At 43.8% G+C, this 18,647-nt stretch overlaps 1 protein-coding gene across 2 annotated transcripts in view; it reads right to left on the reverse strand.

Moving 5' to 3' along the window:
- The window catches only part of Clstn2 (calsyntenin 2), a 572,791-nt gene that overhangs the window by 116,183 nt on the left and 437,961 nt on the right, over positions 1-18,647 (reverse strand). For both annotated transcript variants that reach the window (XM_026789022.1, XM_013353582.2), the window contains exon 5: positions 8,524-8,673. In XM_026789022.1, coding sequence (XP_026644823.1) covers positions 8,524-8,673 — 150 coding nt within the window. The remainder of the gene's footprint in view (positions 1-8,523; positions 8,674-18,647) is intronic.

Here is an 18,647-nt window from a genome sequence, read left to right on the forward strand (position 1 = left end):
AAGAGCTCCACGTGGTAAATGTGGGGAGATCTGGGGCTAGTCCACCAATTTTGGAGATGAAGAAGGTATAGGAAAAAGAAGAGGGGCAGCCTGATTTGTGGGTTATGTTTATCAGAATCCTTAGTCTGGCTGGTGCATAGACAACAGGGCGCTAAAGCTGGGTGGGCCAGCTACAAACTTGACGACAGAGAGCAAGAAGAACGCAAATGTTCTTTGCTATATTCCTTATGCAAGCCATCAACACATCTATATCCATCTAAGGAAGACATTGGCAGGAGGCTCATTTCACCCTGAGACTCTTAAGGCTGAGATGTTCAAGGCTGCAGTCAGCGAGCTGTACCAAGAGACTGGCCAGACTCCCCAGATACATTAGTGGCTTCTGTCATTCTTTGCCTTCATTTCCCTTACTACCAGTATTAGCTTAGTCATTCCCAGGTGGCAGGTGCAGTTCTTTCTTGTGACAGCCTCCTGCTAAGTGCTACTATTAGCCTCATTTGGTGGACATCACACTCGAGGGCCCAGAGAGACTGACTTGTCCAATGTTCTGCAGTCAAGGTGTAGCAGGCCCTGCACTTGAACCCAGGTTTTTCTGACTTAAGAGACAGCACTCTAACTCTATTCTTGCTTTCTTTAAAGTGACATCCCAGGGACTATAGATAGAAGAAAGAACTTGTAACTTAAGTCAGTAGAAAGCACAGTCTGCTGGCTATGTGGCTCAGCCAGGTTCATGAACAGGGAAGGTGGAGTGCAGAGATTCTAATGAGGGAAATTGTTTCAGCCATGGTTCCTCCTCTTAGCATCTCCCAAGAATATCCTTGCAAAATATCCTTTTGTATCCCCAACAGGTAACCTAAAAAGGTTGAGAGATATCTGTGCCTGTAACAAGCTGTGGGTATGTATGAAGGAGTACACCCCTCCCCCAGTTCTGCAAGGCTGACTTGTGCAATGATACAGTGGATGGTTCTAAGTGTAGACACTTGGTCTGCACAGCTCTGCTCCAGAGTTCCAAAGACAACTGTGCCCTGCATTTGTTTTGGAAGCCTCTGAGATAACCAGTCTGGGGAGGCTAGTGTCCACACACACAGATAGCACTAGGATGGATATTGTGAACCATGGAAAATCTTAGCCTCAATGTCCTCATCTCTAAAATGTGTAGGCAGGATGTGGTGAAGATCACATGGGTCCTCAGCTGGCACTCTACAAATGGCGATTGCTCAAACAGCAGTAACTCTCCTTATAGCCTTTAGTACTGTGTGGATTGTGGTCATTCCCCCTCCACCCAGGGCCGAGATAGTCGGCCCATTTCCTTCAAACTCAGAGGCCAGGTGGAATACAGCTCGAGCATGGTGCTTTGATCCAGCAGGTCTTTAAACACATTAGGATGCCACCGAGTAGGTAAATCGGCGTCCCGTACAGAGCCATTTGTTGCCCCTTAATGATCGGCTATGTCAGAGATGTCAAAACAGGTCGTTATTCACAGTGGAGTGCCCCATGAGGCCAGCAGCCAGAGCAAGCTGCTGGCCTGGCAGCGCTCAGCAAATGCGAAGCTCACGGTCACCCCGCAGCAGTAAGCAGGGCTTTGGCCTTCGGGATAGCTTTGCTAGTTGTTTGGGAAAAAATGACCCATTGTGGTTTTAAAAATCAGAGCAAAGGGAACTCAAATCAAAGCAGTGCTGTTTGCTGAGCCTGCTGTGTGGCTCTGCAAAGCCCCCCATAGGTACTTTCTATTTAACCCCTGAGAGTATACACATAAGGAGCCAAGGTCAAGTGGGGATAAGCTTCCCAGTTCCCAGTGAAGCTGGGACTGAAAGTTGGGGTCCCCTTCTCTGGGACAGTGCTGTTTTCCCACTGTCTCCCTTTGGTCCTAGTCTGAACCCCAACATGTGGGCCATACTGCTCAGTCCACATAGTCTGGCTGTGTTCTGTGAAGTGTGTTCATTTGTAGGGCATCACTTACTTCCTCAACTTTAATCATAGCATTGCTTGCACAATGGCTTAAATTTTGCAAAGTATTTCTACATGGTGACCTCTTTTGGTCCTGACAATCCCACAAAAGAGAGTTTGGCCAAAAATTATGATTCATAATTTATGGTTGAGAAAACCAAATCTAGGTCAGAGGAACGACTGAAACAAATCCTGTGGCCGTTTGGGAGTGAAGGTAATCTTAGAGTCCAGTCTGCATTCCGGGCCCAGCTCGGTAATCAATGGCTTGTGCTTCACCCCTGCACCCCTCCACCTTCTAGGGCTCTGGGGCTCTTCCATGTGGGGATTGGGGCGCATTGCTTGGAAAAGGAGGAACAGGGATGGACTCAGAGGAAGGTGTGGAAAGAGTGAAGGTTGGATGGAGATGAATGGAGAGGGGCCCGTGAGGAGAGAGGTTATAGGCCCAAAGGAGAGAGTGAGGAGGGCAAGGGCAGCCCGAGGGCAGAGGAGACAGAGGCAGGAACTAGAGAACAAAGGAATTTATTGGAGATGAACCTCAAATAAGCCCGGTATGACCCTGCTCAACGGAAAGGAAGATAGGGAAATTATTTCATGCTGCATTCTCTTTGAGGGGAAGGTGACATCTTTTTGTCTCACTCAGGGCCAGCATCTTTGTATTTGAAGCTTAGTCTCCAAGTTCAGATCCCCTGGAATTGGAGTTACAGACAGTTGTAAGCTGTTCTGTGGGTGCTGGGAATTGAACTCTGGTCCTCTGGAAGAGGAGTCAATGTTCTTAACCACTATGCCAGCAGGACAGCAAAGGAGAGGCTGGGGGCATTTCTTCGCCCAATGTTTTCCTGCCAGAGCCCTGCAGATTTGTAGTCTGTCATCACCACCCACTCCACCTTCTCCGCCCTGGACAAGTCGGCTCCAGGAGCAGATCTGGACATCCCGCTGAGGGTGTCAGCCATCATTTTAAATTAGTGCCCTTCAGAAAATAAAATCTCAGCCAGCTCGTCAGTATTAATCTGACTTTTGGAAGGGGCAGAGATGAAGCCAGCTGGCCTCTCGTCTGGGCTTTGTTCTCCCATGTTTGGCCCCATGGGGAAACTCTAGTCACAGATGCATGACCAGGGTTTGAGGGATAACCTTGAGAAGGTTTCGGAGGAGCATCCTTTACTCCAGACACATCCAAGTCCAACTTTGCCCCTTCGGTTACAGAACCTTAGAAGAAGACTCTAAATCTAACCTCTTTTTTTTTTTGCCAAGCATTTTAAATTGGTTTTGGGATAAATACTTAGCTTTAGCAAAGCACACACAGAAATAATCATTTTTTTTTAGTTTGTCCCCATTCAATCAGTCTTCACCTAGACAGCTGGTGATGGCATTCCTCCCTGAGCTCTCTGCTAAGTCCACCGAGGCAGGAAAGTCTCCAGGGTTTCTCATTGCCCACAAAGTGACGATGAAGTCTTTCCTCCATGATCTTGGCCCCTTTGGCCAGTGTGGCCTTCCTCCTCTGTGCTTGCCACCCTGCAGTTCCTTCCACTCTCCTAACACTTGGTAGGATCTATAATACCCTTCTCGTCTGTGTTCACAACCGTCCCATGATCTAGAATTGGGCCAGCCGTGGCTTCCCAAGGACGCCTGCCTGTTTCAAGTGCAGTATCTCATGTGCACTTCCAGAGGTCCTAACACCATGTCTTTTAATCTTAGTGTGCCACTGTTTCCTCTAGGTCACATCTAGGTAGGGCTTTGTGGGCCCTGCCTTAGACACACAGAGGGCCTCTATGATGAGGGTACTGTCTGGTGGCCATGGAAATGTTCACTCTAGGAGCATCTCCTGAATTATAGTATATATGCAAGCTCCAGTTCTCTCTAACGGTGTGACTCAGGTAGGAGCATTGATACCAACCAGCAGCTTGCCTGCCGTAATGTTTTCAATTCAAATGTTACAGACTCACTCTTGTGGCCTTGACGGTGCCATCTGCATGAATCTTCTTATTCAAAATGAAGTCTATGCATCTGCAGTCTCTGGAGCCTATCCAGTCTTGTTAAGTCTTAGTCTGCATTTTAGCAAGGCCTCTGACTGATTTGTAGGGACAATCAGGTTTAAGAAGCGCTCCCCAAAAGACGTGATGCTTCCTTCCCTATGCACTCCTGGTGAAGCATCTGGGGTGATTTGATGCACCCACAGAATCATTTAAATGTAGAGAACACAGGAGCAGTGAGTGTCAACTACATGACTACATCTCGTTCTCACCCCTAACCCCATTTTTTGTTTGTCTTTTTTGAAACAGGGTTTCTCTGTGTAACAGCCCAAGCTATCCTGGAACTCCCTCTGTAGACCAGGCTGCCCTTGAACTCACAGAGATCTGCCCACCTCTGCCTCCCCAGTGCTTTGATTAAAGGCATGTGCCACCATCTTCTGGCTCTTTTCTTTTTATAGAAATGGGATGTGCCGTTGTGAAGGTTTGAAGAAAAGGTGTTGTTTGGGCCCATGGAGAAACTTGCAACCGAGTCCTGTGAACTGCTGAGTGAGGCCTGCCTAACTTTCTGGAGTCCTCTGCTCAAGGCTGAGGAAGTTTCTCGAGGACTGGAGAGCTGACTCTGCAATCTGGGAAGGCCAGACCCACTTGTCTGCTTGTCTAGGTCAATTACAAGTCCAGGGAAGAAATAGTAAAGGCCACCAGGAAGGTTCATCTCCTCCTGTCTCTTATAAGAGGATCATTTTGCATGGAGGGACAGTGAGTAGTGGGGTTTGGGTCTCATCTGGCAGGATCAGGTAGAAATGATAAATCCTAGCATGCGTTACCAACAGTAGCAGCCAGAGACTCGGTGTGTTTATTTGATTCATTTGTATCAAGGAGGTGGGTTTATTGTAAGCAGCTGAACAAAAGGGAGGTTCAGCTTGGGGGGATCTCTATCTGGGAGCAGTCTCAGGCTGTAAAAATCAGGGAAGAGGAGGCTTCTGCTGGCACTTTCTCCATACATTGTCAGCATCTGCGCCAGGTCAGGGAGCAGGGGAAGGTTCTGCCATTTCTGGGAGTCGGGTCCTGGGGTCCTTGACATGGCTGTGCTCTTGTCAACAACACACATTGACACAGGAGGGCATCTGCTCCCCAGAGGCGTGGATCCTGTTCCATGGTCCTTGAACACCTGGGTCAGCTGACAAAATTTCACCCAAGAGTAAGAGGGAAGTGACACACCGAAGTGACTGCGATCCAGACACCTTGCAGGAGAGGCATGACGCCAGCCTGCCTTTGCCCTCTGAGGAGCTACATACGCACTTCTTCGCTGGCTTCATCCTATAACTGGATGTACCTCTAAGCATAACGGTCTCAAACTTCTGGGGACAACAAAGACACAGTTTGTGCTTCGAGGTCCCCTCCTCCCTGTCCAAATGTGCTGACCCCCATAGTGAGCTGCTGCCTGTCACTTGTCAGTGTTACTGCCTCAGAGTCGCTCTCAAGAGCAAGACAGACAAGCATGCTTGGTACCCTGGGGTCACGTGTTGCCTTCAAATCCTTCCTACCTTCTCTTGTCCTGGCTGGATCCCTGATAAACCCCCTCCACCCACTGGGGAGTGAAACTAGCAAGTGAGTCTTTGGTCTATGTGTAAGTGGTATGTCAGAAACTGCGAGAACAGTTCTGCCCTCAAAGAGCTCGTGTGCTTTCTGAGAAGACAAGACCAATCCACAGAAAGGAGACAGGAGCTGGAAAACCACAGTCTGAAGAGACCACACCTTTGCTAAGGTGTGGAATAAAGGTGTGACAGGGTCAGTATCTTACGTACAGGTGAGTAAGGCCAGGGCCAGGTGAGCAAGGCAAAGGCCTCCATGTGGGAGGGGTTATTTGTGACAGAAATCAGGGGTCACTACTCTGGACCATCACTGGAGTCGGAGAGTAGATTCCTTGTGGGCTCAGGGAGATTCCAGCTAGGAGCAGGCCCCTTTGCTCTGCAGTAACAGCTCCCTGGGAAGAGAGGACCGCAGCAAAGGTTTGGTGGGGTGCTGACTGGGGGTGCTCCCAAGAGGCAGGGCTCCTGAACATGATGGATTGCTTTCTGTGTGCTGCAAACCCTCCCACCTGTAGGGAAATGGCTTAGAACAGGTACAAGAATTTAAACTGTCAAATTGTTTGCTGACTTGAGCTGCGAGTGGGAAGTGAGCTGGGGAGGGGTCTATGCTCTCCTACAGAACTACAGGGAGTCTCACTAGGTGCATGCATGTGACTCCTCCACAGGACTTGAGGTTCACTGAGGCTCACTGCCATCTACCTCACCGTAGTCCTGACCTCTCCCATCATGTCTCCTGCATTTCCTAGTCATAGCAGTTTCTGAAAGGCAGGCTACTCTTCTCCGCAACAAAGATATCTCCTTTCTTGGCTCCTCTCCCATATACAGTATTCCCTCAGCCATGCCCCAAGTAAAAGTTAACCTTTCCACCTATGAGAGGCAGCCTGCCTTGTCTATCAGCAGCAAAGAAATCAGCAAGACATGGCTAACTGTAGGTTGACCTGAAAAACTGGGAGAATGGGCCAGGCTAGAAAAGCACATCCAGGACCATCTGAGTGTGGTTCTTCCCTGGAGAAAGATGTTCATCCAGGTAAGAGCCTGCAGCCTTGCCAGAGGGTAGAAGGGAGAACAGGGTGGAAGCTGGAGGTGAGAAGTGCCTACCTGTCTGGGACCAGGACGTTAGGTGGGGTTAGATGTGAGCTCAAGGGAGGTGTCCTCTTGCGCTCTAAGGGTGGGGACATAAACGGTAGAAGGATACGGTGGCCATTCCTGTATACAACAGATAGCCTAGAAAGTCCAATTATGATACGAAAGGTTTCTGGGTAGTAGGTGGGAGAGGGACTGGCTGGGGTTTGCAGAAGGTAAACAGGAGAGAGAGGCTCTCCGTGTACAGCATCTGCCACCACAAGCTGCCTGTGTAGGCAAAGAACCACGGAGAAGCAGCTGACTCTAGTATCACACACAGTGCAGATCACTGCCTGTCTTGATGAACGGATGCAGGGAAACGATTCTTCCCTTTTTGTTCCAGGAAAGGCTTTTTTTTTTTTTTATTCTGTCTTAAACCAAGGTCTCACTGCCCATTCATTAATCATGTTAACACTGCGAGGCTCTGCATCGTGCCTGGCCTCTGACGATGCTGGAGACAGGACAGGCAGCTGATCCCACTCTGACTACTCAAGCTCACTTACGGGTATTGTCAGCAGTATTACTCACTACAGGGTAGGTGCCCTATACATTCCTCAAGCAAAAATTATGCAAGATGATAAGCTTTTTTTTCATACACTTTAACACTAAATTTGCATAGATTTAACAAGCACAAAACTCTATAAATAAATTATGTTTAAATGCAGGCATGAACACTTACTCCGAAGTCTGTAGGTGCCTCATTTGTCAAAGACAAAATGTACTGGGATAATTTTTTAGATACAACATTATGTTTTGCTTTTTCCATTTAAAACCCCATTGTGATTCTGCCCTGTGCTTACGAAACATTTTTTTTTTCCCTAGGCTTTCTTTCGAAAGGCCAGGCTTTTACTGTTGATCTTTACAAGTTAAAATAAAACACAGTGGCTTCTTTCTCAGGTGTTGGTTCATCCATCCATCCATTGGTCATTTCTTAGGCATCTCCCATTAGGGCCAGACACTGCGCTAAGCCTCAGAGATGCAATAGTAAATCAGGTAAAATCCTGCTTCCCACATCCTTGTGGATCACACCCACTAGAGCTCAGGTTCCTGAAGTCGGGAAAACAGTGTTCTTTCCCAGCATGGCTTGTTCTGCTCTCTTGTCCATTCTTTTTCCTTCATTCATCCCTGCATCACTCCCTGAGTTTTCAGGAATTAAGACTGAGCAGGAGCATCCTCAACATATGCAGAAGAAACAGAGCGGTCCACACCAAACCAGAGATGCAAAGACAACACCAGCACCCTTCCTTGATCACCAGATCTGCTGATGTCACTGACAGCGATAGTTATTATTCTAAAGACTACTCGGTTCACTGCAAGAGCCAGCTACACAGTTGTCCTTGCCTCCCTTCCTGGCCCTCAGTCAGGCACCTAGGGGTGACTGGAGAATGTCCCGTCTGCTTCCTGAAAGATCCAAACGGACACAAATGAAGCTCCCCTGAGGGCCATTGCTCTGCCCTTCCCTGCACCAGGCTTCCAGAAACTCCCTCACCCAGAGACCTGACCCCTTCTCTCCCACCCCTGCGTGATCAGTACTGTGTCTAAGCATAAGGGCCGTGTGGGCATTCCCTAGGAGCTGAGCAGTGATGCAGAACTTGAAGCCCATCAGCTAGGCTCAACGCTCTTGGTCATCAGACCCTGGCAATCTGTTCCAAGCTCCAGAATGTAATGGAATTTAAGTAAGGGAGAACTGTGGTTAGAGCTGAGTTGATCTGATGTTCTCAACTGTGGAACGGGGCTTGAAGAGTTGTGGGAAGGCAAAAACTACCACTTCTTGCTGGTAAAAGGGCTATACCTTAAACTTCCTTCAGACATACGCTGTGAGATTTGTGGACACGCCCAGCACCCTCTGTGCCCCAGGTCACATTGCTGTCTCACAACACGACTAATCAAAGCAGGCTCACCTTGCCAGCCAGGCTTACACACTGGCTTCACATCCACTTGTACCAGGGTGTCCTGAGCAGCAGGTTTCTGTCCACAGTCATAAGCGGTTACCAGGATCTCATACTGACGTTGTTTGTCAAAGCTTAGCTTCTCTGTGTTCCTGATGTTGCCTGAAGAGCAGGGATAGGCACAATCATTTCCGGTCAAATGAAGCACTTATTCCAAACCCTTTCCCATCCCATCAACCTTTGGAGGGGAATGAAATGTCCCCCCTCCCAATTCTCGGGGAAAATAAAGGTCAAGAAAGAATGTGGGCTGCCACACATAGTCTTTGGGCTTCCAGAAGAGCGCTGGCTGGAGCCAGCTCTCTGTGCAATAAAAGAACTTCTAGAGAATTCCAAGCAGCACCTGGAATCCAACTGGCCTGAGCTCACAAGTAATGAGTTACCAGAAAGCTACCCTTGAAAGTACACATGTGTGTCTCGGGTGCTGGGCTCAGAGTGCTCATCTTCCATGAAGTTTCTGGGAAAGAGACTGAATCCAGACAATGTCCTGGCACATAATTTTTAGCGTCTGGGCTTGTCGCCAGGAATACTTACTGCCTCTTCTCACATTATTTTGCTACCAAATAGGAAGTAAAATCAATAAGAAAATGTGTGACCTCTCTTCTGAAAGCTGCATAGAATAACAGATTTCTTGCCCTGAGGAAGGAGACATTTTTCTTCGCCAAGAGAGAACAAACAGTGTATTCACAGCCGTTTGTGTGTGTTTGCCTCAGAGGAATTTAATATTATGATCAGAAATAAATATTTGGTCATTAATGAGCGAAACTTAGGCTGGCTGGTCTTTTCGTTTGTTTTGTTGTTAGTTTGATTTTGATGGAATACTATTCTTATTCTAAAGGAAAAATAAATAAGCAAAGACACCAAACTCAACACTTTCAAGTGTTTACTGCTAAGACATGAACATCATCAACTTCTAGGAGTCATTTCCTTCCAAAATTCATATTCCCTCTCTCTCTCTCTCTCTCTCTCTCTCTCTCTCTCTCTCTCTCTCTCTCAACTTTGATGCTAGCAGTGACAGCAAATATGAATGAACTCAGATGTTATCATCTCTTATGCAAATTGAAATTTTGAAAACAGAAGCAAAACAAATCAACAACACAGAATGGCAGATTCTGATACCTATTTTATAGTTCCCTAACACTAAAAGATATTTGTGTAAATAAGCTTTCTTCATTTCTACAGTTAAATATTATTCATCTGAATTGGGGGCATCTTCTCACAAAAATTTCTTGGAAAATTGGCAAATCAAACTTTGCTCTGAAGACCAGAGAAGCTGGTTCATCAATCCCATCCAGCAGTGTATCACGGTGGGGAAGTGGAGGCTGGTCGGTGTCAGAGAAAATGCAAAGGCACCCAAGAAATTGGAGCCAAACCCCACCTTAGCTGTGTTCTCTCAGCTATTTCTGGAAACACAGCTGTATCTATTGATGTGGAATCATATTTTCAGAGTAAAAATGGGCTTGCTATGTTTCTGTCTTCCTGCCTGATATGTAGAATTCCTTGTGCTTCCTTCCAGATGTTGGTTGGTTTTGGTCTGAAGGCCTGAACAGGTCTGCAATGGCTCCCAGGATTGGTAGCATTCCCTTTAGCCTCATTTCTCTACTTACTGGTTGCAGCCTCTTTCCCAGGGGTCACCTAAGACCATCATAAAATATACATATTTGTATCACAATTCATAACAGTATCAAATTACAGTTATGAGAAAATAATCTTATGATTGGGGGTCACCAAACATGAGGAACTATATTAAAGGGTCACAGCACTAAAAAAACCCCAAAAAACAAAAAACAAAAAAAAAACCAACCCTAAGAACCTGTGTCCTATGGACTCTGCAAACTGGTCTGTAGCTGTTTTCATCACAGGAAGGGATTCTGCCAAGTTCATTGCAGGAAATACTTCTGCAGCACCAGCCTGAATTCTGAATTGAAGTCTTAACTCTCTTTCTTCAGGGTGAAATGACTCTGGAAAGGTAGGCCACTTAAAAGACGGGGACTCAGGGTTGACGGTCCATGTGGCAGTAAGCAGACAAAGCACTATTGATTGTAGCCAAAAAGAAAACACACAAACTGAATCTTTGGCTCAATTTGTTGTGGCTCTACTTCCGGAACAAGTCTTAATGAAAGTGTCTGGGAGACTAATTTACTTTCTCCACCACCACCAACTCCGTGCATGTGTAAATGAGTTTCAAAGAAAAGAACTTGAAACATTAGGTCACAAATGAGAGTATAATAACACGGCTCACTGTTGCACGGGAGAAGGTTTCTTGAGGAGAAAGCAATCATTTAAAACTCGTTGAAAGCTCAGAGAAATTCGCCATCTTTGTGTCTGTTGCAAATGTATCTTTTATTCCACCTTTGAGAGAGCTCCTACTTCCTGGCTGCTTGCTGGAGCTGGGCCACAACAAACTCAAGTGAGCTGTGGTCTTAGGTCTACTTAAAGTCTAAACGAATTTGGAAGCTAACCAGTAATGGCCAATGAGAGCTTACTTTGAATTCTTAAAAAAAAAAAAAATTAAACGTAGAAGAGGAAGGTGAACTTAGCACAGTGCTATGCACACTCTTGCAGGTAGAATTTAAGTTGTAGCTACCATTCTGGAAATGTGTTTAAGATTAAGACTGTGAGTGTGTGTGTGTGTGTATGTGTGTGTGTGTGTGTGTGTGAACTTGCTCAGACCTTTGCAGATGCAATTTCTCATCTAAAAACTTGGTTCTAGGAAAATGATAAAGGACAACAAGCTGCAGATACATGAGTGATTCTCTTCATCTAGATGTTCTTTACACACCCAAAACTAGTCTGGTAGTTAAGAGCCAAGGAAGATATGAGTCTATACATCTATGGAATGCTGACCAGGTGGGAAATACAGAGGATTTTTAAGGATGAGTAATATACAGATAATTTCATTTTGAACAAAAAGAAAGGGGGAGAGTAAGGATAATGTGGTCTTAATTTTATTTAAAAATTTTGCAGAAATATGGTAGACTATTAATCTGGTTACAGTGTGTGTGTGTGTGTGTGTGTGTGTGTGTGTGTGTGTATTTGTGTGTGCAGGCCAGAGGTCAATGCTAGTTCTCCATCTCATTTTTTTTTTTCTTAAAGTATCTCTCTGAGCCTGACACTGGCCTATTAGGTTAAACTGTCTAGTCAACAAGCCCCAGGGACTGTCCTATCTCCATCCCCACCCCCAGTGTGAGGTTTCCAGGAATGTGTCATTGAACCTGGCTTTTACAGGGTGCTGGGAACAGAACTCAGCTCCTCATGCTTGTGTGGCAAATGCTTTCTCTCAGAACTGTCCCTTCAGCTCCCAGTACTGTTTCTTTATTTGTTTTTGCATGATGCATGACTTATTTCTGACTTTCATAATTTTGTGTTTTCCAAATTTCCCACATGGATTATTTCTCTATTCTCTATTTACAGCTTACCTAACGAATGTGCTGGGTTTGGGACACATCAACTTCAATGTCCTCAGTGGCCTAGAATTCCTAAGAGCAACCTTCACCCGGGGAGATGCGCAGCTGAGATCACATGGAAAACAAATGACTGCGCACACGTAGAAAACTCTGCCGAGGCTTGGGCGTCATTGTGCCATGGAAACCCTTGATGCGTCCTCCTCTCTCATCCCCTAATGTGGTCCAGTGAGTGGCTGTGCTGCAATGCACTCAGAGACTTAATTCCAAGCTTACTGATAAAGATTCGAGACAAAGGGGAGCTAGGTTTCAAGGACTCTCATGCCTGCTCCACCCAGATGACGAATGGAAGGAGAGCCAGCTTTTGTGTGCTTCCCCTGGATGTATAAGTCACATCTGACAAACACTATATATTTAGGGCATTGTGTTGCCAGCCTTTTAGTCACTGTGACATGTATCTGATAGGAACAACTGAAAAGAGGAAAAGATAGATTTTGAATCATGGCTTCAGAGTTTTTAGCCCATGGTCAGCTGACTCCATTACTTTTAGGCCCATGATGAGGCAAAATGCCACAGTCAAGAGTGTTCAGTAGGCAAAGATGCTTGATTCTTAATGATCAGGAAGCAGAGAAAGACAAGAGACAGGCTAGGGACAAGATATACCCTGAAAAGGCATACTCCCAATGACCCCCTTCTTTCAGGCAGACCCCACCTCTCAGTTCCCACTCCCTCCGACAACACCACCATAAGATTCATCTTCTGATGAGGTCAGAGTTCTCCTGATCCAACCATCTCTCTGTGACTGGGTTCATTAGTAGGAGTCGAAGTCTTAATATAGAAACCCTTTGGGTGCCTCTTATGTCTATACTACAAGTGGACAGTGTGTCGGTTTGATATAACAACACACCTTGAAATGACTCCCATAGTCAAGACTTTACTATTTAATATCGGTACACCTCACAAAGGTATCTGTGTGTATATGAGGATACTTGATATCTACACTCAGTAAAATTCAAATTATAATGCATATAATCCATAGCAGCTATGGTTGTCATACTCTCATTAGGTCCCCAATACCGATTTCCCTTAGAGCCGAATGCTTGCACACGCTGACTGATGTCTCCCATTGTTCCCACTCCTAAGTCCCTAGTAAACACCACCCTACTCTCTAATACTGTGAGTCCAACTTTTTCTCTAGCTCCACATGTACATGAGATTATAAAATATTAGTTGTTCTCTCTTGCTGATTTTACCAAATATGATGCCCCTCATGCTGTCCAACTTGTTGCAGATAAACCGCTTTCTTTTTTTAAAGGTTGAATAATTTCACAATGTGCATGTCTGTATGTATCACTGCGTGTGCGTGCGAGTGTGTGTGTGTGTGCGTGTGTGTGTGCATGTGTGCGAGCGTGTGTGTGTGCATGCGTGTGTGCGTGTGTGTGTCCATGTGTGTGCGCACACGTGTGTGTGTGTGTGCGTGTGTGCGAGCTTGTGTGTGTGCATGTGTGTGTGTGTGTGTGTGCATCTCTTTCATTTTCTTTTCCATTTATCTGTCTACAAATACCTTAGGGTTTCATGTCTTGGCCACTGTAAATTATGTCGCAATAAATCACAGGAGTGAATTATCCCCTCAAGAAAGCAACTTTATTTCCCAGGACCTGGAGTGTTAGATTATACAGTAATTCTACTTTTAGTTTTTGTTTTCTGTAATGAATGGTGGTAAAAATTTGTTTCCCAACCAAATGTATACAAGGTCTTCCTTTTCCTCAACCACCTTATATAACATCGTGATCTGAATCTCTTGGCTTTTTGATAAAGGTAATGATAACTGTTGAAGGGTGACATCTCATTGAGGTTTTGATGGAGGAAGGTCATTGGTTAAAAAAATAAAGAAACTGCTTGGCTGGCCCTCTTAGGTTAAAACATAGGTGGGAGGAGTAAACAGAGCAGAATGCTGGGAGGAAGAGGAAGTGAACTCAGACTCGACAGCTCTCCTCTCGGGGCAGACGCCTCAGAGAGACGCCATGCTCCCATTTCCAGGGCGGACACGAGAGCTCTGCTCTCTGAGGCACATGTGATGAAGCTCCGACCCAGGATGGATGTAGGCTAGAATCTCCCTGGTAAGCCACAGCAGATTATTCGAGATGGGCTAGTCCAGGTGCGAGAGTTAGCCTAGAAGAGGCTAGATAGAAATGGGCCAAGCAGTGATTAAAAGAATACAGTGTCCGTGTAATTATTTCGGGGCATAAGCTAGCAGGCGGCCGGGGTGCTGAGGACACAGCCCCACCGCTTATATTACAAGGTTTTAATTTGTGTTTCACTTACAGTTGATGACACTAAATACCTTTCCTTACACCTTCTTGGTATTTAGATGTTTTCTTTGTGAGGACGTCTATGCAGGTGCTTGGCACTTGCTTCCCTCATGAGCTTTATGCATCTTGTATATGTTTTGCACAACTCATTATTGTACATATGGCTTATGAATATTCTCTTTATCCTGTAGGCTGCTGTTTTGCTTTGTCTATTACTTTATTTACTGTAAAATTATTTTTAGTTAACTGTTTTTTCCTATTCTGTTGCCTATCCTCTTGGCTTGCAAAGAAGTTTTTATTTTATCATAGAAAAATATTGAATTTTGTCAAATGCATTTTCTGTATCTAATCAGATGGTCATATATTTTTTGTCCTGTATTTGTAATATGATACATCATTTCATTTGTATGTGGTGAAACTTCCTTATAGCCCAAAGAATGAGTTTTACTTGATCATGGTGTATGATCTTTTTAATATATTATTGAATTTAGTATGTGTTGTAGTTTGAATGTGAACTGTGCCCCATGGATTCATGTGTTTAATAACTTAGTTCCTAACTGATGGATGCGATTTGGAAAGGTTGCAGGATTTTTAGGAGGCAGGGCCTCACTGGAAGAAGAGGGTTATTGGGAATGAACCTTAAGGCTTTATAACCCACTTCCATTTCCTGTTAACTCCCTGCTTCATGAGTGACTGAAGCTCTGAAACTGTAAGCCAGCCCCAATTAAATGTTTGCCTTCATAAGAGTTGCTGTGGGCATGGCGTCTCTTCACAGCAACAGAACACTGACTAAGACAAACCCATGGGAGTATGCCCCAAAATAAGTTCTTTCTCCCTTAACTTGCCTCTGTCAAGGTGTCTTGCCACAGGGATGAGAAAGTGACTAAGGCAGTTTGGTATTGGGAAGTGGAACTTGCTGTGATTAACTTGACTACGAGATTCTTAGGCTTTTGGTTTGAGGGAGGAATTTGAAACACTTTGGAATTCTGGGTTTTAAAATACCTTGACTATTATAAAATGAGCGTAATGGGACTCTCTGGTGTGTGTGGGGGAGCTAAAATACAATGCAGGAAGAAACATGGATAGTGGAGGTCTGGTCATAGGTTTCAGAAAGGGGAACAAGGGCTCTATTGGGAGCTGAGCTAGGATCGATTTGTATACTTGATTGCAAAATCTGGCTTCTTTCTGCTGCCTCTTGAGAAGTTATGTGAAGTTAAAGACAACCTGTTTGGCAGAGGAAAGGTGTTCAAGCAAGCTTTGCGGTCCAGACTAGGGGAGTACCAATAAGGTAGCTGTAAAGAGCTGCTAAGGAGATCAACACCATTACAGAGCAGTTGCCAGATGTCTTCTCCACCAGCATAGGTTGTGCTTGAACTGTGAGCCAGATTTAACCCTTTCTCCTGTAAGTCGCTCTCATCAGATCACAGCAGGAAAAGTCATCCAGGCCTCATGCTACTTATATTGTTGAGGATTATTTTTGTTTCTACACTCCTGTAATCCCAGTGCCTACTTTTCCTTTATTGTACTATCCTTATCTGAGCTTGTATAGAGGCAATATCGAACTTGTTTGGTCTTTGTATCTTATTTTCCAGATTGAATTTCCCCAGAAAAAAAAATGTTTTAAAGACATACAGAATAAAAGCTGCAAAGCATGTGCTTATTATAATAAAAATACTTTAATATTTCAAGTATACTAAAAAAACAAAAAAAAAACAAAAAAATAAAATAAAATAGGTTGGGAGATACTTTCTCCTCTTTAACTTTGTAAGGAGAGTTTGAGACTGATTGGCTCTAGTTGTTAGATGGTTGCTGTGAAACTCTAAAGTTCTACACTTATTGAGGGGAGAAAACCACATTTTTAAATTACTGTTAATCTTGTTACACATTTTACTTAGCCAGCCTATATGCTCCTAAGAATGAATCTATTTCTTCTAGATTATTCAGTTGGATGGTGTGTAATCATTTTTAGCAATTTTTTTTTACTTTCTTTGTATTTCTGCGATATTTATATTCTTGTTTCCTTTTTCATCTCTCTGGTATAGCTAAATGTTTGTCATTTTTATCTTTGAAAAATAGCCTTCACTGATTTATTTTCTACTGTTTGTCTAGTTTTTGTTCCATTTATTTCTGTTCTGATCATGGTTAGTTGACCCTTATGCTAATTTTGGACTTTCTTTGTTCTTTTTATATTTCCATGAGGTATAATATCAAGTTATTTAAATTTTTGGTCTTTTCAAACCTGATTTTTATCGCCATAAATCGCCTTCTTAGAACTGCTTTTCGGCAGCTTAAGTGTGGGTGTGTTACACTTCCATTCTCATTGAGCTCCAGATGCCATTTGGCTTCCCTTTTGGTAACTTCCGCGATCCACTGGTTCGTCCGGTGAATGTTACATGATTTCCACCTATTTGTGAATTTTCATCTTTTGCTTTCCTACTGTTATTATTCTCTAGTTTCATACAGTTGTGGTTAGAAAAATCTGTGTAATTTTATTCTTAAATTTAAGGCTGGTTTTGGACTCCAAAATTATTGATCCTGAATATATCTCCTCTGTGCTTTGTTTTCTGCTGCCTTTAAGGAATTGTGTATTTTGGGCTTTAAAGTATAATTTAAGTGTAGTGCTCTCCTATTGATTTTCTGTCCAGATGATATGTCCATTTCTAAAAGTGGGTACTAAAGACTCCCACTACTATTGTATTATTGCCTACGTTTTCTTTTAGCTCTGTGAGTATTTGCTTTGTATATTTAGATGTTTTGATGCTGTGTGCATGTGTTTTTTAACAATTGTTTTAGTCTATTGATAAATTGACTTTATCATTAGATATTTCCCCCTTTGTTTCTTGATCAAAAGACTATGTTTTAATCATTTAAGCATTCTGTGAATTTTGATTGGTGAATTTAGTCCATTTACATTTAAAGTAATTATTGGTATATCAGGACTTAATATTGCTATTTTAAATTACTTTCCAGTTGTTTTCTAGACCTAGATCTTGATTCTGTTCATCTCCTCCTTTGCTTTTTTTGTGACTTGATGCTTTTCTATAGCAATTTATTTTTATTGCTTTCCCTTTTGTGCACTAACAAAGATTTGCTTTGTGGTTACCGTGAGGCTTGCATGAAATGTCTTATAGTTATACTGGTCTTTTTAAAGCTGACAGCAGCTTAACTTCAGTGAAAGCTCTGTACCACCTCTCTTCAAATGTCAGTTTTGGATGCCACAGTTTATCTGCTTTTATATTTATTGGTATATTATCTTAGCTGCACTCATTCCTAATATTTTTGTCTTTAAAATATACTTGTAAACAATTTACCTACTATCAGAATATTGTAAATTCGATATGTACTTACTGGTACCAAAGACTTTCGTGTTTTGATATTATTAAATGGTCTAGTCTTGCTTCATCTCAAGGAGTGACTTATCATTTCTTGTAAGATGAGTCTAGTGATAATGAACTGTCTTTATTCTTGCTCATTTTGGAAAGTCATCTCTCTTGTTTTTGAAGGGTGACTTTGCCAGGTAAAGCATTCTTTGTTGGCAGAGGTTTTGTTATTGTTGTTTTTATCTCTTTCAATATATTACTTTATTCTCCCCCAGACTGTATTTTTAAGACTTTAAATGATTTTCTCTTTTATCTCAGTGTATGTTTTGTCTGCACGTACCACATGTGTGCTTGTTGCCTACAGAGGCCAGAAGAGGGCATCAGTTCCCCTGGATGCCCACACGAATTTACATGTGGGTGGTAGGGATGACTCTTGTAGTCTTCAGTGTTGCCTGTGCATTTATAGAAATGGCCATCTTTTCTCGACTTTTGGGAATGGTCTCAGAAATCAAATGCCTTCCCTGTGTGGGCTGAGGAGAAACTATGGGACCATGCATAGTATTCAGCAGGTAGTTCCGTGGGTGAAAGGAAGAACATGTTGTCTTGGCTCAGAAATCTGGGGTTTGCAACATCCTTAACATGTGGCCCTTAGGGCAGCAAGGAATATGGTGGCAAAGGGGCATCTTGGTATCCTCAGTGGTAGCTGTGACAAGAACCTGACACAGCAGATTTTGAGACCATTGTTGAGCATCTAACTGGATGCAAGAATGTACATGGTGACAAGGATGGGGCAGGGCCAACTGTGGATCTACGAATAGTGTGTGTTTACAAGCATAAGGCTGGTAATGTGTACATATAAAGACTGGCTTTGTGTACGCATTTGGTTCATGGGAGCCAGCTACAGAGATTAGGCTACTTTTCTATATACAGCAACAATAGGGCTTGAATTGCTAGTACAATTGCAGGTAAATACAGGAACTATTTATGAACGCACACACAGTGTTGGTGAAGTGATGGAGTGCTGCAGCTGGGGTTGGTTGTGT

Source organism: Microtus ochrogaster, unplaced genomic scaffold (genome assembly GCF_000317375.1).
Source record: "Microtus ochrogaster isolate Prairie Vole_2 unplaced genomic scaffold, MicOch1.0 UNK12, whole genome shotgun sequence".
In the NCBI taxonomy this organism is placed as follows: Eukaryota; Metazoa; Chordata; class Mammalia; order Rodentia; family Cricetidae; genus Microtus; species Microtus ochrogaster.